The sequence below is a fragment of the Lepisma saccharinum genome, chromosome 15 (assembly GCF_977018435.1).
Source record: "Lepisma saccharinum chromosome 15, izLepSacc3.1, whole genome shotgun sequence".
Taxonomy (NCBI): Eukaryota; Metazoa; Arthropoda; class Insecta; order Zygentoma; family Lepismatidae; genus Lepisma; species Lepisma saccharinum.
The window spans coordinates 21,964,330-21,991,992 of record NC_139243.1 but is presented as its reverse complement, the minus strand read 5'-3'; the positions used below and the strand labels follow the sequence as shown (position 1 = coordinate 21,991,992).

General features: G+C 37.1%; 1 protein-coding gene across 2 annotated transcripts in view; it reads left to right on the top strand.

Annotated features, from left to right (window-relative positions):
* Positions 1–27,663, top strand: part of LOC145999421 (transcription factor SOX-10-like) — a 233,364-nt gene that overhangs the window by 166,306 nt on the left and 39,395 nt on the right. For both annotated transcript variants that reach the window (XM_083136377.1, XM_083136376.1), the window contains exons 3-4: positions 21,627–21,714; positions 22,954–23,066. In XM_083136377.1, coding sequence (XP_082992503.1) covers positions 21,627–21,714; positions 22,954–23,066 — 201 coding nt within the window. The remainder of the gene's footprint in view (positions 1–21,626; positions 21,715–22,953; positions 23,067–27,663) is intronic.

Sequence of the window (27,663 nt, the reverse complement as noted above, 5' to 3'; positions counted from 1 at the left end):
ATGTACTTTTTAATTTTATAGTTGTTATTAATAACTGACTCTTTCTTTTCACGTGATATCATACTTTTCCACGTGGCTAGTAAATATGGTCCTTTGTTTTATATACACATATTTATCAAGAATAATAGTTATTACATATAATATTTTATCTTCTGCTTCATTTCTCGCAACAACTGGGGATTCTTATTTACAGGAACTATAATTTTAAAATTGTTGCTGCCAAAAAGACAAACGGCGAAAATACGAGGGGAAAATATCTGCTTAATACAATGAAAACATACGTCAATATTATGTTATCGGATAGGGCATAGTGTCATAGTTAGGGAGCGGAAGTTGATGAAATGTCATCTTTTTTCTGACATCTCGGACACGATGCCCATTAAATATACACAATATTACACTTCGTCTAGAACCCAAAAAAGTTAATTTTAAACTGCATTTTTTTGCCAATTTTCAGGTTTTAGGTCATTTTCCCAGATTTTCGACATTTTCCGTCATTTTTCGCAATATTCGCTGTATTGTTTCATCATATTTTGTCAGTTCTTTCATTTTGGTAATATTCTTGAGTCTTTTCACCAAGGTGAACATACGCCTCGTATATATCTCGCAGGATTGCAATTTACGAACAAACAAAAATTGTCTTACGTGGATCGTGATAATTTCTTTTCTTTACAGTGCCACAGAAACACACCACACTACATCACCAGACAAAGATGCAGGAAATTAATGCACTTTACACCAATTCATTCAGTGTATACGACTTTTCATTTGAATTGTTTTAAAATATTCGGTCGTTTCCATTGGAAATCCTCATTGCATATTTTAATTGTGGTATAATTTGGTTCTTTTTTTGAAAGCAAGATTGCATTTTGTTTAATTTCCTTTTCATTTCAATTTTTAACCTGAAACTCATAAATTTAATGGTAATTTTTTCTCATTTTTTAGGACATTATATAGGTCATATAACTATATTTTTTAGGGCATCAACTTCCACTCCCTAGTCATAGTGTATATTAATAAATATCATGCGCTTACGGACCAAATACATTCTTTCTTTACAATCTTGGGAGTTTCTCAGATTCCTACTCCTGCCGTTGAATTACACATTCTCGCAACCAGAAAAAAACATAAAACAAAGTGTATGGCGGAAAGGAACATCCTAAATGTCGTCAGGTTTAGTGCTCTTTGTGCATGAACACACTATATCTAGCCCGTTTGCGCAACCCTGCCGTTGCGCTTTAATATATTAATTCTTAAGATCAGAAGAATGTACATTTCTTAAACTTATGACTGGCTAATCTTTAAACTTTGCTAAATCCATTTTTATTATCGATTTACGAGAAATTCTTACCTTCATTGAAAACAACGTCTGAATAGCCATCCCATCGCGCTCTAATGTAAAGCTTAGAGCAATCAAATGACGAACGAAACAACAGGGGTGGCGCCGCCACCGGAAAAGTTTGGCAATGAACAGCCCCATTGAAGTTTACTTATTCAGAGCCCTCTGAAGCCCGTTCGAAGTATCGGACTGCGGTGAAACTTAGTACAGAGGCAATGGAGACCATAGGAAAGCGAATGCTGAAGGAAAAAGTTCAAACTTTCACCACCAGATGGAAATGTGGCCCTCTCAGAAATCGGACATGCTAAAATTTATTTTCAGTTTGTGTGAGTACAGATGTGTTCAATATGCGTTCGGGAAGTGCACGAAGCATTTTGCGGAAAGTTGTTCACTGCGCATTAGATTTCAGACCACATTTCCACCTGGTGGTGAAAATTAGAACTATTTTTGTAAGCATTAGCTTCCCCCATTGTCTCCATAGCTCTTGTACCAAGTTTCAACGCGAACACATGTTTCGAATGGACACCAGGGGGCTCTCACCACACCACCAGATATTTCTGCCAACAGCACAGTGGTTAGGATCTCACTTTTAAACCAGGGTTGTTAAAGGACAAAGGTCCAGGAACCGATAAATTCTAGCGGGTTCTATTGGGTTTCGGAACAGGACCGGAAACTTTTTCCTCGCACAATTTAAATTCGGTCCAAGTTGCGTATTGTTTCATTGAAAAGAGGTTCCTGGACCGCATTTAAATCCATCCGGAAAAAAGGTTCCTGGACCGTATTTAAATTCACACAGAAAAAAAGTTCCTGGACCGTATTTAAATTCATGCGGAAAAAGGTTCCTGGACCGTATTAAAATTCATCCGGAAAAAACGTTCCTGGACCATAGTTAAATTTATCCGGAAAAAATATGTCTGGACCGTATTTAAATTCACACAGAAGAAAGGTTCCTGGACCGTATTTAAATTCATCCGGAAAAAAGGTTCCTGGACCGTAATAAAATTCATCCGGAAAAAACGTTCCTGGACCATAGTTAAATTTATCCGGAAAAAAATATGTCTGGACCGTATTTAAATTCACACAGAAGAAAGGTTCCTGGACCGTATTTAAATTCATCCGGAAAAAAGGTTCCTGGACCGTATTTAAATTCATCCGGAAAAAAGGTTCCTGGACCGTATTAAAATCCATCCAGAAAAAAGGTCCGAGTTGAAATACTTTACAGGTAAAGAAGGTTCTTTACGGCCCAGAACCCATTCACGCTTGCTGATTTTCTCCCCTGGACCGGAATTGAATTTATTTAAAATTCCTGGACCTTTTACAACCCTGTTTTAAACTGTCGATCAGCCCGATTCAAAATTAACTCACAAGTGTGTGGTGACAAATAGGTTAAATTATTACTTTTTTATGTGATTCATTATGATTATTTGTTTCTTAAAAGTTTGCAACACTAAACTTAAGTCGCATATCCCATACAGTCGAGAATTTCTCAATATTGCTTGTTAAAAATCCTCTTAGGGCAAATGAAAGTGGACTTCTATTAGCCTTAATCACTGCGAACAAAAGAAGATAGATGCCCCGTTGATAGCGCCATTTAAAAATTACGCGAAGAGATACATTCGATAACCTCTTTGGCTGAAAACGATGGGCGCAAGCTGAACAAGTTTCGTTGGTTGGTCGAATGAAAGACCAGCTTGTTCTAGCTTTATTTTTTGTCAAACGCATCCAGCCTCAGTCGTTTGTGGCGTACTGTGCCACGTTGATTTGCTAATCGCATCGCCTCCTTAGGCTTGTGTCAAACTGTTGCAGACTTCTCTTGCAAACAAAGGGCTGTTTTTAGTTTACTTGTGGCCTACTGGCACTTGGAAAGATAAAGCCAGTCTTCTGGACGTCGCCTGTGCCACAGTGCACAGACTACAAACTCATCAGTTTAAATCTGAGCCATCGTTGCCAGCTGTACTCGGTAAATATCACCAGAGTGTTCGTAAATCATTCGTTAATGTGAATATTCCTGCTGTTCTTCGATCAAGAATAAAGTTTAAACCCTTTATCTAGGAATAAGTCTGAAAAGCGAGTAAGAAAGATAGTGTTCACGACAAAAATTCAATACTAAATAAAAGTTATAATAGAGCTAAGTTTGTACAGTGGGATCCTTGAGTATTACCGTGCAAATTGTCCATGACTATTTTCATTAATTTTTCTCTTACATCCGATGTGTTTTTAAGCGATGGATTTTTATGCGTGATGGTGCAGAAGTTGTCAACAGCTTGTTTTGAGTTTTCCTTTAATTCTTAAAGCTCTTACTGGGTCAAATAAAGTGCACGGATATGGTGATGGACAATTTGCACGGTGATACTCATGGATCCCACTGTACAACGTTAAATGATGCAATCCACTCCACTGATTAGATTAATTCGTCCTCTCCGAAAAAAGAATGTTTTTAAAAAATGCATACTCATCAAAACACAACGAAGACAATTGAAACATGACAAGAAATACATTTGTAAACTTATTTTTTTGCATTTTCTTAACATTTCAAATTGGTCCTGTACGTTGTTTCCCCCCACTATTTTACACGCAAGGAAATTTACTTCAGCCAGAACTTGAAACAAAGTTTCAATGAAAATAATTACTCTTGATGATTATAAAATTCTGAGGAAAATGTATTTTTATCGCGATATCGTTTACATATGATGATATGTGCCCTAAGTATGTATGATATATGAATACTCTTATTTTCTCTTAAACAATACACCAGTAGTTCCCAAAGTGGGCGCCGTGACTGGCTTACAGGGGCGTCGCGGAATGTTCCAATATTTTCACTGAAGTGACACTTACTTGTTAGTCTACATGGTTCTAGATATGATTGTTCCAAATACCGGGTGACCAGAATTAAAGTTACCCAACTCAGAGCCCTCTGTAACCTGTTTGAGGCATCGTAGAACTCCGAAATTTGGTGAATCCAGTATGCAGACCATGGGGAAGAGGATAGCGATAAAATAAAAGATAGTTCAATTTTTCGCCTCCAGGTTGAAATGTGGCGCTGTACTTCCCATGATGGGTTGTAATAATGACGTAAACTGCTCCAATTGGTTATGGATTTGCCTTTACCTTGCAATCTTGCAATAAACGAGAGATTATTTTCTCGCAACTTCCAGCCACTAACAAATGTCTTCCTAATTAATAACTCAGCTAAATCACTTAACGTGATTATTTGTATTTTTTAGTGTTGACCCCTGTTCGCGAGAAAAAAAAATAGTTGCCATGACTTAACCCACGTATAATTTTATATTTGCTTTAATCAAACTTCAAATATTTTACAGAACCTTTTACCATAAGAAGCCTTTCTATTAAAAAACATATATCTGTATGTATGGTGTCAAAAACCATACAAGTAATTTTAAGCGTGTTATTTTAAAAATAGATTTAAATTTTAAAAAATCCGATTTTTATCCACCCAACTAAAAACATGATTGAGTTAGGCGTGGCTTTCACCAAATGGGCGGGGGTCAGCGGCCAATCCCTAACAGATCTCTTGGAAACTGTTCTATAGAAGCTGAAGAAAGCCCGAGCCCCCTCTACCCAAATACAAGATTCTGACTACAGTCATTCGTTTAGCTTTTGAGACTAAACTAAAACTTTTAGGAAAAATTGCCATCAGCATTATTCACATAGGCGAGAAGTTTTGCAAAGGGGATAAAATATTTTTTTTAAAAAAATAAGCAAAAGTATTTACAGATTTTCAATCTAAAACTTTTTGTTTGCATTTTTTAAAAAATATGGAACACCGATGTTTTAAAGAGCAGTTTTAAATTACTGCTCTTTTCATCTTCATAAATTCAGATTTTTTTTTTCAACAATATTTTCATCACACCGAAGTGGCAAGTGACATGTGTAACTTTGAAACAAAATTTTTCGTACGAAAATGGCACGACAAGCTGCACATACCGTTTTTCGCTCGAACTGGTCTGTTTCTCTAAATTGTGCATCGTAATACATCGGTCTGGTGGTGTTTCTCTAAATTGTGCATCGTAATACATCGGTCTGGTGGTGTTTCTCTAAATTGTGCATCGTAATACATCGGTCTGGTGGTGTTTCTCTAAATTGTGCATCGTAATACATCGGTCTGGTGGTCTCGAATGCATAGTGAATTCTTTTCTACAGACTGGAGAGGACTGTGTCGCTTGCCACTTCTGCGTGAAACCCCTGTGTCGCATATCGTTTCGGTCTGATAGCTGCCTTAGAGTATCTAAATTCGAATTTCGACACGAATATTTTCGTTTAGATGCATAATGCTTGTCGACACAGACTTGTTCTATTATATTTCAACTAGCGCATAATATAGGGTGGTTAAGTCAGGCGAACTAGGAGGCCATGAAATGGCTGAAATTTGGGATAGTAGCCATGGACGTCCGCAGAATTTTTTCCAGAGAGGGGCAAGGAAGGTATTTTTTTTCCAGGGGGGGGGCAAAAGAAGGCAAATTTTCCCCAAAAATAGTGTTGTTCCCTAAAAACATTGCTTAAATTTGAATTTATGATGTTCATGCAATAATTAACACATATTTTTGTGGCTAAAATGAAATTACTATATGTGTGAAATACATATTTTTTGGTTGACTTTCATTTTCCAGGGGGGGCACAGCCCCCCCTTCGGGACGCCCATGATAGTAGCCTATCCGGTAATTGAATATGTTCATGTTTCAAAGTAAAGTCCAATAATTTTGGAACGGTGCGTGACTGTGAATGTTACCATTACCATGTTACCCGAAAATTCTCTATTATTCTGAAAATATAATACAAAATGAGTTATTAACTTTAAAGAAATTCACCCAGCACAATATCGGAATTCGGTATGGTTTATTAAATAAGCATATTTCCTAAAAGTTGGCAACATTGCGTGTACAAAACGCTGGTTACCGTGGTGACGAACAACAAGGACGCAGCCATTGCATAAGGCGACAAACACTATCCCTTTCTCCATGTCGACACGCTAGATTCACTTCGTTTCTGAAACACAGAGCAGGCTCACTGGCAGTCAGCTTTGTGGACAACTGTTGTCGTCTTTGTGCAACAAACAAAAAAAAACACAAGGGGCATGCCTTTCCTCCCTCCATTCCTTTGCAAAGAAAAATGTTGAGCAGTGTTTCCAACTCGAAATAAAATTTACCATGTCCGGTTATACCATGCACACTGTGATTTCGGGCATGGATATCCACTCCGAGGTCTCGTGTAGCTTAATGGCTGTCACTCTTGTCTATGGCGTGAGTGGTCCCGGTTTCGATTCCCGGTGGGATCTGCAAAGTTTACTATTGATCCACCGTCACGGGAACAATTGGAGAGCTAATTGAAAGCAATGGTAACGAATTCCGGTCTCAAAAGCTAGAAAACAGCGGCGATGGGACAGGAAATGCTGACCACGTATCATCCAGATAAAGCCTGGTTTACATTAGTCGAATAGCAGGGGCGTCGACTTGTCAAAATTATTGGGGGGCTCTGATCACTTAAATAAATTAATGAATGACTCACTCTCTCCCTTTTTTAAGTTTTGATCTCAGTGTTCGGAATCACGTAAAAGCCCATGATTCCTCAAAAATATCAAAATTTTCATTCACAGTTTGAATGCAGAATGTTAATTGTTCACGGATGGATATGTCACAAGTTTCGTCAACCATAATAGAAAAATATTCCCGACTTTTAATATCTGCTACCACGGAGCGCAAAACAGATCTCCCTAATTTATTAATGATCTCGTTCTGAATGTCATGCGGGAGCCATTTGTAGCCCAAACGTCCCATCCACTACCCTAGTTCATGCACATCGTCTTTTGAAACTAGTTTTAGAAAAAAAAATAACAATACTCATAATTACATACTTAGTATATAGTAATAAGTCATGTGTTTTGCTGTCTCTGGTCATAGCCCCCCCCCACCCCCAAAGTTGATAGAACATTCCAAATATGTATTTAAAGTTAAGTTCATGTGGCACAATTCAGAGAAGCAAAATAATACATTAGATCCTCTTAAGCAAAATTATTTGAGGGGCTCTGCCCCCACATCATTAACATTGCGGGGGGGGCTCGAGCCCCCCTAAGCCTAATGGAGTCGGCCCCTATGTCGAGTAGATGGGGGAGAGTAGCTGGAACGAGTAGGGTTAAGCGAGCTACTCTCCTCGTGTAAACAACTGGGGAGAGTACTGGAGCCAGTACTTGCTCCAGTAGTCAGGACAGTCGAGTGGCTGTCCACGGAGGACAGCGACTGGCCGAGTTGCTTCATCTTTCATCGATTATTTCACTCGCGCGTAAATTCGATAGACAAGTCGGTCAATGTAAACGCTTTCTGAGGACAGTATAGAGTCTGTGTTGTGTGAGTGTGCAATGTCTATGGAATTTGAGTCGATTATAGGAACAAACGAAATAAACTACGGGCGTATGATGCTTTAAGTGTAGGAGATGAGACTTGATATATTTGGGGTAGGAGAAGTAAAATTGAAAATAAGTAATTTACGTTCTGCACAACCAAGAACGATCGAAAATAGAAAAATCAAGGAAATTAGTTTTATTTCCAGACATGTCCCCGTGCATTATTGTATTCATTTCTTGTGAAAAAAGTTTGTAAACCGTTTCAGAACTTTTTTCTTTTTAAAATCGACGTCGATGGGCTCATTCTGTGAAAAGAGCACCAAACAACTGCACCCGCTATACCACTTTGCTGGAGTCGTGTAGAAAGTGTGTAAACAGCTACTCGCCTTAGAAGGGTTGAGTCGAGCAGACAGGCCGGCAACCAGTGATGTTCCGTAGACTATAAGTTTACGTCTACATGCGTTGTCTACACGTAATCTACGCGTAGATTACATTGGGTTGTAGTTTACATAGACTACATAGACAATCTAAATTGCATTAAAATTAATTTTCAAGGCTTTCATGAAAGGAAAGTGACATTTTCAACTATATTGGTTCCTAACGAACTGAAAAGAATCCTATCTACAACAAACTTTCTCTTCTCTTCTATCATCAACTATGGAAGAAGAAAAATAGTATGCAAAAAAGACAACAGATGGCAGTCGTGAGGCAACAGTGGTCTTTTCCCCATAAAACACTAGAATATTTCTATCTTAGGTTTCTTCCTAGGTGAGAAATTGTTCGAATTTGGAAGAAAGAGTATGAAAAGTGCTCCTCACACATCAGCAACTGATTCGCAGTATAATTTTGTTTTAATTCCACGGTGTCCTTTGCTACGTTATCACCTTTCGTCATGTTGTTTACATAGATTACGTAATCTACATGTATAAAATAGTCTACGTGTAGAATGTAGACTATCGTTGTTTACGCGTAGACGCACATCACTGCCGGCAACTCGTCCCAGTAACTCTCCCGCTCACTCGAACAATGCAAACCAGCCTTCTGTATTGTAAAGATTCCATGGAAAGTTAATATGATTGTTACAACCTAGAATTGTCCGTGACTGTACCACGAAGTTTAGTTTAATGTTTTAAATTGTCAACCTCGTCTATTTTACGATTGATTTATTTTACTTCGCGTTTTGTGCCTCTTGGCTAATTTGCGAAGATGGGGATGATTGATGAAATGATGAAATTGATGCATGGACATTCACAAACCACCAAGCCCGAGCGGGATTCGAACCCGGGACCCTTGCCGTCGCAGCGCGATATGCTAACCACTCGGTTACAGGGTCCGGCGTCTATTTTACGAATCGGTAAAATTCGTTTTTATGCACACTTTATAAAGGAAGACACACGCTGGGATCTCCAAGAAAGTAGCAGTTTACTGCAAAGAAATAAAACAAAGCAACGATTTCCAATTATGGCAGCAGTTTACAGCAACAAATAAGAAATAAAATGAACGATTTACAATTATGGCAGCAGTTTACCGTAATAAATAAGAAAAATGGACTATTTTCATTTATGGCTTTATCGTAACAAATAAGAAAACAAAGCAACGATTTCCAATGATGGCAGCAGTTTATCGCAACAAATAAGAAAACAAATGTATGATTTCCAATTATGGCAGCAGTCTACCGTAACAAATATGAAAAGAAATGAACGACTTCCATTCATGCAGCAGTTTACCGTAACAAATAAGAAAAATGAACTATTTTCATTTATGGCAGCAGTTTACCGTAACAAACAAGAAAACAAAGCAACGATTTCCAATGATGATAGCAGTTTACCGTAACAAATAAGAAAACAAAGCAACGATTTCCAATGATGATAGCAGTTTACCGTAACAAACAAGAAAACAAAGCAACGATTTCCAATGATGGCAGCAGTTTACCGTAACAAATAAGAAAACAAAGCAACGATTTCCAACGATGACAGCAGTTTACCGTAACAAATAAGAAAACAAATGTATGATTTCCAATTATGGCAGCAGTTTACCGTAGTAAATATGAAAACAAATGAACGACTTCCATTCATGGCAGCAGTTTACCGTAACAAATAAGAAAAATGAACTATTTTCATTTATGGCAGCAGTTTACCGTAACAAATAAGAAAAATGAACTATTTTCATTTATGGCAGCAGTTTACCGTAACAAATAAGAAAACAAAGCAACGATTTCCAATTATGGCAGCAGTTTATCGCAACAAATAAGAAAACAAACGAATGATTTCCAATTATGGCAGCAGTTTACCGTAATAAATATGAAAACAAAATTGAACGACTTCCATTCATGGCAGCAGTTTACCGTAACAAATAAGAAAAATGAACTATTTTCATTTAGGGCAGCAGTTTACCGTAACAAATAAGAAAACAAATCAACGATTTCCAATGATGGCAGCAATTTTCCGTAACAAATAAGAAAACAAATGTACTATTTCCATTGATGACAGCAGTTTACCGTAACAAATAAGAAAAGAAATGAACGATTTCCATTGATGGCAGCAGTTTACCGTAAGAAATATGAAAACAAACGAACGATTTCCATTGATGGCAGCAGTTTACCCTAACAAATAAGAAAACAAAGCAACGATTTCCAATTATGGCAGCAGTTTACCGTAACAAATAAGAAAACAAATGTACTATTTCCATTGATGACAGCAGTTTTCCGTAACAAATAAGAAAAGAAATGAACGATTTCCATTGATGGCAGCAGTATACCCTAACAAATAAGAAAATTAATGTACTATTTCCATTGATGACAGCAGTTTACCCTAACAAATAAGAAAAGAAATGAACGATTTCCATTGATGGCAGCAGTTTTCCGTAACAAATAAGAAAACAAATGTACTATTTCCATTGATGACAGCAGTTTACCGTAACAAATAAGAAAATAAATGAACGATTTCCATTGTATGAAAAATAATGCCTTAATGAAACAGTAACGGCTTGTATGAAAAATAATGGCTTAAAAATACGATGGCAGTCGTGAGGCAACAGTGGTCTTTTCCCCATAAAACACTAGAATATTTCTATCTTAGGTTTCTTCCTAGGTGAGAAATTGTTCGAATTTGGAAGAAAGAGTATGAAAAGTGCTCCTCACACATCAGCAACTGATTCGCAGTATAATTTTGTTTTAATTCCACGGTGTCCTTTGCTACGTTATCACCTTTCGTCATGTTGTTTACATAGATTACGTAATCTACATGTATAAAATAGTCTACGTGTAGAATGTAGACTATCGTTGTTTACGCGTAGACGCACATCACTGCCGGCAACTCGTCCCAGTAACTCTCCCGCTCACTCGAACAATGCAAACCAGCCTTCTGTATTGTAAAGATTCCATGGAAAGTTAATATGATTGTTACAACCTAGAATTGTCCGTGACTGTACCACGAAGTTTAGTTTAATGTTTTAAATTGTCAACCTCGTCTATTTTACGATTGATTTATTTTACTTCGCGTTTTGTGCCTCTTGGCTAATTTGCGAAGATGGGGATGATTGATGAAATGATGAAATTGATGCATGGACATTCACAAACCACCAAGCCCGAGCGGGATTCGAACCCGGGACCCTTGCCGTCGCAGCGCGATATGCTAACCACTCGGTTACAGGGTCCGGCGTCTATTTTACGAATCGGTAAAATTCGTTTTTATGCACACTTTATAAAGGAAGACACACGCTGGGATCTCCAAGAAAGTAGCAGTTTACTGCAAAGAAATAAAACAAAGCAACGATTTCCAATTATGGCAGCAGTTTACAGCAACAAATAAGAAATAAAATGAACGATTTACAATTATGGCAGCAGTTTACCGTAATAAATAAGAAAAATGGACTATTTTCATTTATGGCTTTATCGTAACAAATAAGAAAACAAAGCAACGATTTCCAATGATGGCAGCAGTTTATCGCAACAAATAAGAAAACAAATGTATGATTTCCAATTATGGCAGCAGTCTACCGTAACAAATATGAAAAGAAATGAACGACTTCCATTCATGCAGCAGTTTACCGTAACAAATAAGAAAAATGAACTATTTTCATTTATGGCAGCAGTTTACCGTAACAAACAAGAAAACAAAGCAACGATTTCCAATGATGATAGCAGTTTACCGTAACAAATAAGAAAACAAAGCAACGATTTCCAATGATGATAGCAGTTTACCGTAACAAACAAGAAAACAAAGCAACGATTTCCAATGATGGCAGCAGTTTACCGTAACAAATAAGAAAACAAAGCAACGATTTCCAACGATGACAGCAGTTTACCGTAACAAATAAGAAAACAAATGTATGATTTCCAATTATGGCAGCAGTTTACCGTAGTAAATATGAAAACAAATGAACGACTTCCATTCATGGCAGCAGTTTACCGTAACAAATAAGAAAAATGAACTATTTTCATTTATGGCAGCAGTTTACCGTAACAAATAAGAAAAATGAACTATTTTCATTTATGGCAGCAGTTTACCGTAACAAATAAGAAAACAAAGCAACGATTTCCAATTATGGCAGCAGTTTATCGCAACAAATAAGAAAACAAACGAATGATTTCCAATTATGGCAGCAGTTTACCGTAATAAATATGAAAACAAAATTGAACGACTTCCATTCATGGCAGCAGTTTACCGTAACAAATAAGAAAAATGAACTATTTTCATTTAGGGCAGCAGTTTACCGTAACAAATAAGAAAACAAATCAACGATTTCCAATGATGGCAGCAATTTTCCGTAACAAATAAGAAAACAAATGTACTATTTCCATTGATGACAGCAGTTTACCGTAACAAATAAGAAAAGAAATGAACGATTTCCATTGATGGCAGCAGTTTACCGTAAGAAATATGAAAACAAACGAACGATTTCCATTGATGGCAGCAGTTTACCCTAACAAATAAGAAAACAAAGCAACGATTTCCAATTATGGCAGCAGTTTACCGTAACAAATAAGAAAACAAATGTACTATTTCCATTGATGACAGCAGTTTTCCGTAACAAATAAGAAAAGAAATGAACGATTTCCATTGATGGCAGCAGTATACCCTAACAAATAAGAAAATTAATGTACTATTTCCATTGATGACAGCAGTTTACCCTAACAAATAAGAAAAGAAATGAACGATTTCCATTGATGGCAGCAGTTTTCCGTAACAAATAAGAAAACAAATGTACTATTTCCATTGATGACAGCAGTTTACCGTAACAAATAAGAAAATAAATGAACGATTTCCATTGATGGCAGCAGTTTACCCTAACAAATAAGAAAATAAATGTACTATTTCCATTGATGACAGCAGTTTACCGTAACAAATAAGAAAACAAATGTACTATTTCCATTGATGACAGCAGTTTACCGTAACAAATAAGAAAATAAATGAACGATTTCCATTGATGGCAGCAGTTTACCCTAACAAATAAGAAAACGAATGTACTATTTCCATTGATGACAGCAGTTTACCCTAACAAATAAGAAAATAAATGAACGATTTCCATTGATGACAGCAGTTTACCGTAACAAATAAGAAAACAAATGTACTATTTCCATTGATGACAGCAGTTTACCGTAACAAATAAGAAAATAAATGTACTATTTCCATTGATGACAGCAGTTTACCGTAACAAATAAGAAAATAAATGAACGATTTCCATTGATGACAGCAGTTTACCCTAACAAATAAGAAAACAAATGTACTATTTCCATTGATGACAGCAGTTTACCGTAACAAATAAGAAAACAAATGTACTATTTCCATTGATGACAGCAGTTTACCGTAACAAATAAGAAAAATGAACTATTTCCATTGATGGCAGCAGTTTACCCTAACAAATAAGAAAACAAATGTACTATTTCCATTGATGACAGCAGTTTACCCTAACAAATAAGAAAATAAATGAACGATTTCCATTGATGACAGCAGTTTACCGTAACAAATAAGAAAACAAATGTACTATTTCCATTGATGACAGCAGTTTACCCTAACAAATAAGAAAAGGAATGAACGATTTCCATTGATGGCAGCAGTTTACCGTAACAAATAAGAAAACAAATGAACGATTTCCAATGATGGCAGCAGTTTACCGTAACAAATAAGAAAACAAATGAACAATTTCCAATGATGGCAGCAGTTTACTTCAATGAAAAAGAAAACGGCATCGATTTAAATTATGGTAGCAATTAACGGCAAAATGAAAATACTGTAATGAATATGAAAAGAAAGCATGGATTTCCAATGATAACAGCAGTTTACTAGGACAAATAAGAAAACAATGCTGCGATTTCGGATGGCAGCAGTTTGGTTCAACAAATGAGGAATCTAAGAGTGGTTTTGTAGCGCTAATGGCGGTTTACTGAAAGAATAAAAGTGCTATCTTCCCGACTTGCTAGTGCCAGTTTACTCGGCTCTGCGTTAACCTGTTGACTTCTCGCAGTGAAAGCGAGGTCTGTGTTTAGGAAAACTCGGAAGCTCACGCAAGCAGCAAGCAATTCCGTAGCGAAACAGGCGTGAAAATTTCAATGAAAACCCTTTCCATCTTCGCTGACACGACACGCACATGCGAACACGTTGGGAAATTTTTTTCTCTCACAGACTCCACCCACTCCATCTTCTTCTTCTTTCACATTTTTTTCTCTTTTTTTCCTTTCGCAAACGAACATCAAGCTGTCATAACGATTCTTCAAATCAAGCAATCCGGCCTTCGCGCAAAAATCTGCTCCAGGAAGATAAACAAATGAAGATCAGCCCGCCTGCCAGATGTCGGCGTGCGCAAAGGGGCCTCGCAAAGGTGCTTCAGCGGGCGGAAAACCTTTGAAATACTTCACCCGTGCCAAACTATATCCCGTGAGCCTCTGCAGACATTATAAACTACCTCCGCTATTAAAGATTCGAGAAAAGAAAGAGCTAAGAAAGAAGAAGAAGAAGAAAGACTATAATTCTAGATGGCAGCACTATATTTAACCGATGGCAGCGCCGCTAATTTGGACCCGATTTCGTGGCCAAACAACTGTCATCATATTTGTCAAAGGCATCCACTGGATTATTCGCTTCCCCGCTGTCCCGCCCATTACACAAAACCCACATGTGAGGTTGATTTATGTCAGCTCCATATGTAGGATGTCAGTACTGGGAGTAAACGATGCTTAAACCCTGTGGCGCAGATTAAGGCGGAATTTAATTTCATGAATGTTGAACGCGTTACTTTGTAAAAGTAACGACTTCATGAAAATGTAACAGCTTGTATGAAAAGTAATTGCTTCATGAAAAAGTAACGGCTTATATGAAAAATAATGGCTTAATGAAAAAGTAACTGCTTGTATGAAAAATAATGGCTTAATGGAAAAGTAACGGCTTATACGAAAAATAATGCCTTAATGAAACAGTAACGGCTTATATGAAAAATAATGGCTTAAAAATACGTAACGGCTTACGTGAAAAACAATGGCTTAATGAAAAAGTAACGGCTTGTATGAAAAATAATGCCTTAATGAAACAGTAACGGCTTGTATGAAAAATAATGGCTTAAAAATACGTAACGGCTTATGTGAAAAACAATGGCTTAATGAAAAAGTAACGGCTTGTATGAAAAATAATGCCTTAATGAAACAGTATCGGCTTATACGAAAAATAATGCCTTAATGAAACAGTAGCGGCTTGTATGAAAAATAATGTCTTCATGAAACAGTAACGGCTTATACGAAAAATAATGCCTTAATGAAACAGAAACGGCTTGTATGAAAAATAATGGTTTAAAAATACGTAACGGCTTATGTGAAAAACAATGGCTTAATGAAAAAGTAACGGCTTACGTTAAATAATGGCTTCATGGAAACGTAACATCTTATGTGAAAATATAGTTAATGAAGAAGTATATGAAAATACTGGCTTAAAAAAAAGTTAACGACATGGAAAAATACGATATTTTAAAGACCTGCATGAATCTTGGTGGTTTCTAACGACTTGCATGAAAAAATAATTTCAAGTAACTCATGAAAAGTAACGGGTAATAAAAAGAAACAATTTATACGAAAAAGGAACGTGTTACACGAAAACCAATAGCTTTTAATGACTTATAAATATTAAGGATTTATTAGCAATTGACAAAACATCAAAGTAATGACTTGGATTGAGTGATTGAAGTTGTTTATTTTACGTCGCTTTTCTTCCACTTTTGGCTAATAGCGAAGTTATAATGACTTGGAAAGGTAACGGCTCACATGAAAATTGACGTATTTATTAACTACTTACATGGAAAAAGTAACAAATTACCGTATTGCTATTCCGTATTGTCGGCCTACGTGGCGGAGTGGTTAGAGTGGAGATTCGAATCGTGGACAAGCTAGGATCCATGTTTCTTCCATCGTCTATTTAATCAGTTCATGATTCATCCTCATCGTCATGATTAACCTAGGAAGGCAAGAAACGACACCAAATAATCAAGATAGAAATAGATATGAATAGATATAGAGTAGGAGCTCCTATCACGGCTACTGCATTGCTCTAAAGCTAGTTGTCCCAACTGATCCCGCCGCCTAAACTCAAGGCCTTATATAAATTTACGTGTGAAATTTACGGGTCCAAACCCCTATCATAGGTTTAATAAATATTAATAGAATAATCGCATCAACATTTGATCAAATTTAAAATCATTTTGAAAATAGAACTTCTAGTTTATAGATGGTCCACAGACGTAATGAATGTTTTTATATTCTTCATGTACAATAATGTTGTTTTATTCCCGTTGTGGAGTGGTTAACACAACGCGCTGCGACGCTAGAGTGCGCGTCAAATCTCCTGCATATGGCCTTGAATGGCTGAACAGCACCAGCGAATCACAGACGTGCGGCGTTGCCTAGTTCGGTGACAAGGCGTTTCGCTCAACCACGCTGTCTCTTTTCCGTGTTTAGATTTCGACATGGCACCGCTGCAGTGCGCTGCTATTCGCTATCGCCATATGCAGGAGATTTTACGCGCACTCTAGGGGTCCCGGATTAGAATCCCGGACTAGTCATGTGTGTCCGCTGTGTCACTTCAACAATCATATCATTACTCCTTCTCAATGCCGCGTTAGCTAAAAGTGGTACAAAAGCGACGCTACATATCATTCATGTCTTCAGAATAACTGTATCGACATTCATTACGTTAAATATAAACTCTAAAAAGGCAATAACTCGCATAACTTGTTTAAAAAAATACCAAAAACGCGCAGATATAAATTGAAAAATTTGTAAATAAAAATCTAAATTTGCATAATAAAAAAAATAATGTAATTGTGAATATCATTAGTTAGTCGATATGTTCAGTGAAATATTTCGAAATGTTAGCCTAATTCGAATCTGTTTAGGGACAATAAGCATGTAATAATTATTAACCAGTTTAACATTAGTGAAAACATGCATAATCAATAGTTATTATCATTACCGGTATTTAAATTTTACTTTCAGTGGACTACTCAAAATTGAACCCCACCTATTATACAGGGTGGTGCAAAAGTAGGTTGACGGTCTAGCTTTTGTAGTTTTTGTATTTTACATTGAGTGGCTCTCATGATCTCCAGACATTACGCCCATGGATTTCCATAATGTCACTGCTGTAATAAGTGGCAACGCTAAACCTACTTGGCCTATGTCAACTGTGAACTGTCAACCTACTTTTGCACCACTCTGTATTTCTCTATAAATAAGGCCGTGTCTACACTGTAAAAAAATGACTGGAGGAATTACGATTTGAATTACGAATTACCATTACAAAAGAAATATACCATGACCGTTTGTAAATTATTACAGGCCATTACATAGTTACCCTAATTAATGTAATTATAATGATTGTTTTTAAATATATATTCATGATGCATGCAACTGTCATTCATAATCATTATCTATTTTTATGCATGATAACATAATTAAATTTAAACAAAAAATTGTTTCATCCCGTTTTTGTAAATTAAGAGGCAAATTGTTAAATTTTAATGGTAGAATACTGCAATTTTTACGGTAACTTCTAACCGTGAAAGACCGTAAATTTCCACTGCTATCCAAATACCGTAAAAAACACCATGACCGTTTTTAAAGTACGCTATTAACGGTATTACATTAATGTAATTAATGCAATTTCACGGTAACTTCTAACCGTGAAAGACCGTAAATTTCCACTGCTATCCAAATACCGTAAAAAACACCATGACCGTTTTTAAAGTACGCTATTAACGGTATTACATTAACGTAATTAATGCAATTTTACGGTAATTTCTAACAGTGAAAGACCGTAAATTTCCTCGGCTATCCAAATACCGTAAAAAAACACCATGACCGTTTTTAAAGTAGGCTATTAACGGTATTACATTAATGTAATTAATGCAATTTCACGGTAACTTCTAACCGTGAAAGACCGTAAATTTCCACTGCTATACAAATACCGTAAAAAACACCATGACCGTTTTTAAAGTACGCTATTAACGGTATTACATTAACGTAATTAATGCAATTTTACGGTAATTTCTAACAGTGAAAGACCGTAAATTTCCTCTGCTATCTAAATACCGTAAAAAACACCATGACCGTTTTTAAAGTAGGCTATTAACGGAATTACATTAACGTAATTAATGCAATTTTACGGTAACTTCTAACAGTGAAAGACCGTAAATTTCTTCTGCTTTCCAAATACCGTAAAAAACACCATGACCGTTTTTAAAGTAGGCTATTAACGGTATTACATTAACGTAATTAATGCAATTTTACGGTAATTTCTAACCGTGAAAGACCGTAAATTTCCTCTGCTATCCAAATACCGTAAAAAAACAGCATGACCGTTTTTAAATTAGGCTATTAACGGAATTACATTAACGTAATTAATGCAATTTTACGGTAACTTCTAACAGTGAAAGACCATAAATTTCCTCTGCTATCCAAATACCGTAAAAAAACAGCATGACCGTTTTTAAATTAGGCTATTAACGGTATTACATTAACGTAATTAATGCAATTTTACGGTAACTTCTAAAAGTGAAAGACCGTAAATTTCCTCTGCTATCCAAATACCGTAAAAAAACAGCATGACCGTTTTTAAATTAGGCTATTAACGGTATTACATTAACGTAATTAATGCAATTTCACGGTAACTTCTAACCGTGAAAGACCGTAAATTTCCACTGCTATACAAATACCGTAAAAAACACCATGACCGTTTTTAAAGTACGCTATTAACGGTATTACATTAACGTAATTAATGCAATTTTACGGTAATTTCTAACAGTGAAAGACCGTAAATTTCCTCTGCTATCGAAATGCCGTAAAAAACACCATGATCGTTTTTAAAGTACGCTATTAACGATATTACATTAACGTAATTAATGCAATTTTAATGATTCAGTTTATAAAAATATATTTCAGGGGCACACAACTTTGTAATCATTCTCTATCTTTACGCATGATGAAATTTAAATAAAGCCTCACCGATGGCCTAGTGGTAGGCTAACGTCGTCGTCCTGTATCAAGGGGTCGACACTAGGTGGAGGCACATAATGGTTCGGATTTCAATAACTGTAGATCCAGTCCCGATTAGCCTTTCTGTGCTTAAATGGCCTTAAAAAAATCAAATTTATATAAAAAACGATTGCTCAACATTTTTTAAAAATTAACAGGCCTACTCTTAAATTTTAACGGGAAAATATTGTAAATTTCACGGTAAGTTCTAACAGTGTAACACTAACATTCAAAATCTGAGGCTGGAGCGTAACATAGCCTCCCCTGTGTCCGAGATCGAGAATGCGTGGGGCCCTACGCTCTGTCCCTGGAAACTCTGGAGTGCATGGAGGGGAAAAAAAGGCTGCAGCTACCAGTCTCTTGCAGCAGTGCGCACTGATTTGCTCTACCCACTCGCTTTCTCCCCTTATCTACCGCTATGCGCGACCTTGCCCTACAGATTCCCGAGAGAGAACGTACATCCACATGGGATATTGCTTTGCCTTGAGATTCAACGTTATTTTCTTTCTATGTAGGGCTGTTTAAAGTTACTTTTCAACCTATCTGGGTTATTCCCGACAATGAGGATCAATGAACTGAAGAATCGTACTATTCCGTTCAGGGTCCAAACCCAGAACCCTTTACATCGCCACGTTGAGCTAGCCGCTCGGCACAGAGATCGCCTATACCAGGGAGCACTTCCTGCGTACTCTTTTTTGGAGTCGGATGAACCGAACTTGACTCCCTCGCGGATGAATTTTGCCTCGTGTTGTTTTAATTACAAATTTATCAGGGTAAACATCCGCTTTCGTGTCTGATTAAGAGGAAATCCACAACAGCTGTGGTCCTACTCAATGGATGAGTCAAAGGGGGTCAAGAGACCACCGCTCCGGAAGATCAAATTTTCCTAGTCTTCCGCTCATGAGAAATGAATTTTGATAATAAAATAAAACCAACGGGTGCGAGTAATAAACTAATTGTTTTCATTATCGACAGATAGGACACGAGATGAGGGACAGTCTCGTATGGCGAAAAATGGCAGTTGCATTGACGTCATCAGAGGATCTTCTAAAGGGGTCAAATAATGTCATCAAGAGAAAGGAACGTTTTAAGGGAGGTGGAAAAGAGGCGAGAAGAATGAGGGAAAGAAAGATAAGGAAATTTGAAAGGGAAGAGAAGATGAAAGGAAATTAGAAAGGAAAGAGAAGACGAACGAAAGGAAATTAGAAAGGGAAAGGAAGGTGAACGAAAGGAAATTAGAAAGGGAAGAGAAGATGAATGAAAGGAAATTAGAAAGGGAAGAGAAGATGAATGAAAGGAAATTAGAAAGGGAAGAGAAGATGAATGAAAGGAAATTGAGAATAAGAGACAATAAAAAGAATTAAGGAATCCACACACACAGACAGACAGACAAACAGAGAGAGAGGGGGGAAGAAAGATAAATATGTCTCTGCAGGAGTTCTGTTGTGCCTTTCACCATCTTCCATTTTCATCTTCGCATCTTGGCAGAAAAGCAATGTACAAATGAACTAAAATTGACCAATGTTTTTTAACTCTTTCTAAATTCCTTATTTCTGTGCTGGGGGGAGAAGTTACAAGTCCAATTTTTGTGCAATGTAAGTTTTGTTCAATTTCTGGGCCATTGAAGTGGACCGCATAATTGAAAAATAAGGTACCTAAGTCGACCTTCGTGGCACGCTACGAGGTCAGGGCCCCGGGTTCGATTTCTGATCAGGCATGGGTGTTCTTTGTGAGTGTTCCTGCATCAATTTCCTTCATCCCAGTACCAGGCTGGTGCAATGTAATTCTGTTCAACCAAGTAGACTCTGTTGTGATTTAAGAAGATTGAACAAATGCCTGCTTGCTGTTTTCAACGTTCATTTCATTGGTTAGCACGTACACCCGGCCGCATATATAACAGTATGAAAAATTTTGCCCAGCCGAGTTGGCAATGCTGCACACACCGAGGCATTTTTGACAAGCCGCTTGAGGAGCCTCCTTGTTCATCGCGCAACGTTAGTACCGAAGGTCATGATACACGTCGATCGGCAACTTTCGGGAGCATGTTGCCTGTCTTTTTTGTCTTATTTTGCATGGCTTTTACGATAAGTTTATAATTTATAATCTGGAAATATAAGCAATTGAAAATGGCCGGTTCCGGAAAAATGACCTTTTGAACAACCCTCATATAATACATAATAATCATATTTCAGCAATATTCTTTCACAGGTGTCGGTTTTGGAGCAAAGGAAAGCTGTGTACCAAATATCATCAAAATCAGTGACTATGAGGGTCAACTCCTGCCTGATTTGACATATATCATGCTGATCAGGTACTTCCATAACTTGTTTTTATAGCTGATTGGTCAGCCCACTATCATGTATTACCCGTGAACAGGAGTATCATACCTTTCATAATATTGTATTTTCAATTCTTTGCAGAATTCTGAGTGACGATGAGAAGCAACCGTTCATCGAAGAGGCCGAGAGGTTGAGGAATGTACATAAAAAGGAGCATCCAGATTACAAAGTGAGTAAATTTTACATTCCTCCACCCCCCTAACTTTTAAGATGGTTGCCGAATGCGTTCCGTTCAAAATTAAGCAACTTGTTTGTGTCGGACAAATTGGGGAAAACTGAAAATCTGGAGTGCAGGTGTGAGGATGGGATGCGATGTTCATTTCATTGGTGAGAAACTACAATTTACATATATTAAGAATCTCGTGTGATCTCCTTAGCGGAGTGGCACAGCGCGCCACAACGCCAGGGGTCCAGAGTTCCAATCCTGAGAATGGGTGTTCTTTGTGAATGCCCCTTCATCAATATCGTCACATCATCCCCATCGTCGCGATTAGCCAAAAGTGGCAGAAAAAAGAAGTAAAATAAACCAAATTCCGTCCTCTGTGGCGGAGTGGTTAGCACAGCGCGCTACGGCACCGGGGAGTTCCGGGTTCGAAACCAGGCTTGGTGTGGATGTTCTTTGTGAATGTCCCTTCATCAATTTGCTTACGCGGCTCTTCTAAACAGGCGCGTGTCCTCGACACGCAACACTGCATGTGTCAGCGGTGAGGCTTTTGATCCCCACAAGGAGTAAAAGAAAGATATTGTAAATTACACAAAAGAAAACATAACACTACGAACCAGCGAGCACAGAGCAGAGCGTCCGGACATGCCAAATCGCATCCCAACCTGCCTAACCTTTCCACAACAACACTTCACCCCCCTCTAACATACGTTCGCCACACCCCATACGTCATCTAAACCACTGTTCTGGACCCCAGAATGTTTATAAAAAATGGATAACTCAACACTAAATTATCATTAAATTCAAATAGAAGCATAATTGCAACAACACTCTATAAATCATATTTACTATTATCTCGATACAGTGGAACCTTGATAACTCGAACTTGAGGGGGGGGGATTCGAGGTATCAAGGATTTCGACTTACCAAAGTTCGACTTATGGAGGGACAAAATCACCGACATCGAGTTATAGAGGTCTAAAGTTTAGTACATTTTGACTTATTGAGGTCAGCGGGACTAAAACATCGAGTTATAGAGGTGATTAGAATATAACTTCGACTCATGGAGGTTTTTCATAGCCTACCTTCGAGTTATTGAGCTCGAACGGAATCCCATATACTGTACAAACATTCGTCTTATCAAGGTTTTATTTGTGCGGCCTTGCTCCACAGATTCCAGAGACAGAATATATGTTTCAGAGTGTCAGAAAATCATTAATTAATATGCATTTTCATTTGTTCCAGTACCAACCCCGAAGAAGAAAACCTCCTAAATCTGTAGCAACATTAGTATCTGACGGAGAAATTCCTGGCACATCTGGAGTATCATCTTCATTTCTTGACGCTAGATGTCACCGGTAAGAAAACTTCCTTAATTTTTCTAAGTTATTTGAAATTTTTACCAATAAACGCAATTTTCTATGAGAATCTACTGAGAAAATTTATAAAAAAATATATAGTGGAAAGAATGATAAACAATGGTTCGGCTCTATGAATTATTTTGGAAAAATTAACGCTATCCTATTAACTTAATATTGTGATGTGAGCTCTTCAAGAGTGTTAAGCATTAATTTTGAGAAAAAAATAATTTGTGGTTGTAATGTAATACGTATGTTCCCAACGCACGTAATTCCCCCAATCTTTAGTTATATTGTACTTCTATTACTGTTTTAAGCTTTCTGGATATAATTTTAAGCAGCGTGCATTCAATATCAACCTTAATTTGGTATTGGGGTAAGGTCTACTGTTTTAGAAATTGGAACGTGTGCCTAGGATTTCTGTAGACGGCAATTAAAATTTTTGTCTGAATTGGAATTTTTGAACCTGAAAATTTCATTCAAGCTTTCTGCCGAGAATATCTTCTGAATGCAGTAGAGGGAAAGGAAGGGAAGAAGTGTGTGTGGCGGGGGGGAGAAAGGAACAAGATACCAAAAGAGGTGTTGAAAGTTGCAACAATTAACAAACATTAAAAACACGGTTCGGAGTTAGTTTATGCTTTCGTTTGTCTACACGTCCCATCCTCTGCTGCAGAAATTATCCCTGGTGCAGTGTTTCCAACCTCGGTAGACAAAAAAAACTCTAATCCGTAATATTGTCTCTTACGTCAAAAAAATATCCAGCATCGCAGTCAATAAATAACTTCAATCCTTTCAAATCTAATTTTAAAAAATGTGGTTTTTCGTTTTCACGAATAGGGAGATATCCATCCTAAACAGGAGGAAAATTTAGTTGGTTTATCATTTAGCCGATGTATGTATCAAACTGTAATTTCCATTACGATAGAGTTGAGTTGTTTTAAGTCCACTTTATGCACAGATAGGCTAATCGGGACGGGACCTGCAGTTTAAAGTGGGATCCGAACCACCATGTGCCTTCATCGGGTATCGAACCCGGGACCACTCAGGGGTGCCCATTCCCCCCAAAATCATGTCATGCGCTCCCCCCCCAAATCATATCATTCGCGCCTTCAAACCATATCGTAATCCGCACAAAGTATTTAATTACGACAGCGTGTCTACCGAAAGTAACTTTTTTCCTTAGCTTTACTGAAAACCTGATACCTGATCTGCCCCTCCTCCCTAAACAGGGGTGCCATCACTCAAGACCACCGCTAAAATCGTTGATCATAACCGAGAATATCGCTTGTCTTGTAATGCAGCTATAGTATAAAAACTTCACATTCACCTCATTATACCGCCAAACACGCACCCTAGCAATACACCATTGCGAGCGAAGCGAGCAAGAAAATTTTTACATCCATTTCTTTGCAGGCTTTCAAGAATATTAATTTAATAGGATGCCAATACTTTCTTAGTCTTTTCCAGCTTCTCCTTTGGCACGTTCGGGGTCGAAAACGTGTGGATACCATATCGCTAAATAGTTTCCAAAATTTAATGTTCGAACTCTCTCTCCACAACAGAAATCCCTTAACAATCAAGATTTAACACTTTATCAATAGCTTTCTATCGCCCCCTTTAAATTTAATACTCAATCAATTTTAGACTTACTGTTGATATTGAAGAGTGGATATTGCCTCCTCCAAAACATTAATTTTCAGCCACCACACCAGAATTTCCGCAACAGTCTTAATACAATAGTAATACGCAAGAATTGGATACCCCCTTCAATTTAATGCTCAATCCCCCTCTAACTAAAATACCCGCCAGAATTTAAGACCTAGAGTTGGATATTGTCCCCCCAAAAATTTAATTCAGAACCCACATGTCAATTAAATACTTTCTTTTTTTCATCTAATGGATTAAATATGGTGCATATATTTTGGGGAAAAAATATAAATGTTAAAATTATATTATTTGAAGGGGAAAAAAATATTCCCCAAAAATCTCGATGGCGCAACCTGCGCCATAATCCCCCCCTGTGGGCACCGCTGGGACTACTTGATTACAAGGCCACGACGTTACCACTACGTCATCGGGGAAGCATATTACGATAGAGTTGGCAATGACAATTAACTGAGAAACAACTGTCTGACACAAATAATATGCAGTTTAACATATGGTGAGTAAGAGACAGTATGTATTACATAGGGTATTTCCCGATCGAGTTATAGTAAAGTCGTCGATTTTAATCAAGGGGTTCCGGGTTCGAAAACGGGGGAGACGAATGTGGTTCGGATCCCACTTTAAACTGTATGTCCAGTCCCGGTTAGTAGAGGCACATCTTTTTGGTAAATAAAAAAGGAAAAATTTCGGTACAAAAACCGAGTCAATTTCGGGTTCAAAAGCGGTAAATAAAATGAAATTTCGCTGTTATAGCGGTGAAAAAGCGGTATATAAAATGACATTTTGCTTTTAAAAATCCTAAATTTGATTTAAAGACTGCACTAATACACAAAATAAACATATCCCTTGTAATAGCACATTAAGTCATTACCAGAATATGAAGTTCATTTCTGTATAAAGGATTCTCAAATGCTTCTCAAATGTTTGTAGCAAAATTAATAAATTTTCCGTGAATTGCATAACTCACAGGATAATTCAGACTTCAGAAAGTGTCGCGTCGGTATATAAACAGGTACATTTCGTGTTTAAGAGCCTATTTCGCATTTTGCAGTTCATTTCGCATCATTTCGTGACAAAACAGGATAGGAAAATGCACCTCGCACCTTTCACAAACATGAAAAATTAACACATTGTAATTTCACATTTCGTGTTTTCGACAAAAACAAAATATGCATGCCTGTACCGATTAGTTTATCTGTGCATAAAGGGAACTTAAAACTATATATATATATAAAAAAAAACAATGTATTACATAAATTAATTTTTGGGCCGGATCACTTACTATCGATATAATTCCGTTTTCAACTAATGAAGGAAACAAAAAATCAGTAATTAGAAAATTTTCCTAACATTTTCGCTTTCTTAAGTCAAAACATCCCTAGGTATGGGCTATGTTTTGCATAATTTTAATTACAGTAAAATGTAACAACATATGGCAACACTGCTCTGGGATGCAGTTATGGCGTACCTATTTTTAGAATCGGTTTCCTGCCTCCTTCCACGAGGTGCAACAATGTGGAACGACGAAGAGGATCTGCCGGATACCCCCTCCCCCTTTCTTTATCCTTCTCCCTCCATTTGGTGAGTTTGGATGAAGCTTGGATAATTTCCTTTCATCGCTTGTTCGCACCACGTAATTCGAACCGTTTCAAAATGGCCGTTGCTTTGGTTGATTTTTCTCAAATTTTACAAGCCCGCCTCTGTCTCGTCCCAGTGCCACATGAAAAGTATTAGCGAAAATGGACCTTACACACACAAAAATTGGCGTTTTCAAATATTTTAAATTGTGAATATGTAAATATATTTTTAATTCCTCATGGAGCACTGTTTCTCAACCTTTTCGGAGGGATGTTCCATTTGCAAAGTTGAGAGTATCAAAAATGTAAATTGTAGTTCTGAGCCGATAACGATACCACCTTGAACCTATACCGATATTCTTACCGATTCCTACTGACACCGATACTTATAAATTGAATAGCAATTAAAGTTGTTCAAAATATTGATTAATATTAGTTATATTAATATTTCACTACAATTATAATCATCATTTTACCAGAGTTTTGCTTCAAAATATTAAAAAATTACATTAGAATATAAAAATACCTGTTATGCAATCACAAATTATATTTGGGATGTCGGGGATACCCCCTTCCCCCATATTTTTTTTATCCCCGGGGAAGTAATTTTTTTTCCTGCCAGGGATGTTTTATCCCCCCACCAAAGAAAATTTAGTTAAAAGCATATAGTATACAATTTCTAAAGTCTCACTCGCTCTCGACCCCAGATTTTTGCTTATATAAATCAAAGTAATTGCTGTAATTTAATAACATTTGCTAAGGACATACCTTGGTGTGTGAGAAGCGTGGTGAAATCATGAGAATGAGCGCCACAGTCGTTCTAGGCGTGCGCATGCCAGAGGCGCAACCACGAATTTTTGTGTGGGGATGGGGGGCATGTACCAGGATAAACGTACCAATAATAATAATAATTTTAATAATAATAATAATGTTAATAAAAATAATGTTACTAATAATGTTATTATAACATTATTATTATTATTGATTTGCTTTATTTTACTTCGCTTTACTTGGCTAATTTTCGAAGATGGGGATGAGTGATGGCATGATGAAAATGATGAATGGATACTCGCAAACATCCATGCCCACGCCATGGACACTAAATTGTGTACGTATTTAAAGTTTCTTTAATAAATATTATATACAGCATATATTATTTAAATACATTACACAACCAATTCATCCATCTCACAATAAACCAACAGCAAAAATTCCATAAATTGTCTCTGAAATGTGCACGCTCCCTTTCCTCAAAACAATTCATGCATTCAAAACAAAATGAATTAAGACAAGTGTTTTTTTTCTTCTGTCTGGTCATTTACAATGCATTAAAGCGAACAAAGACATATTGCGAG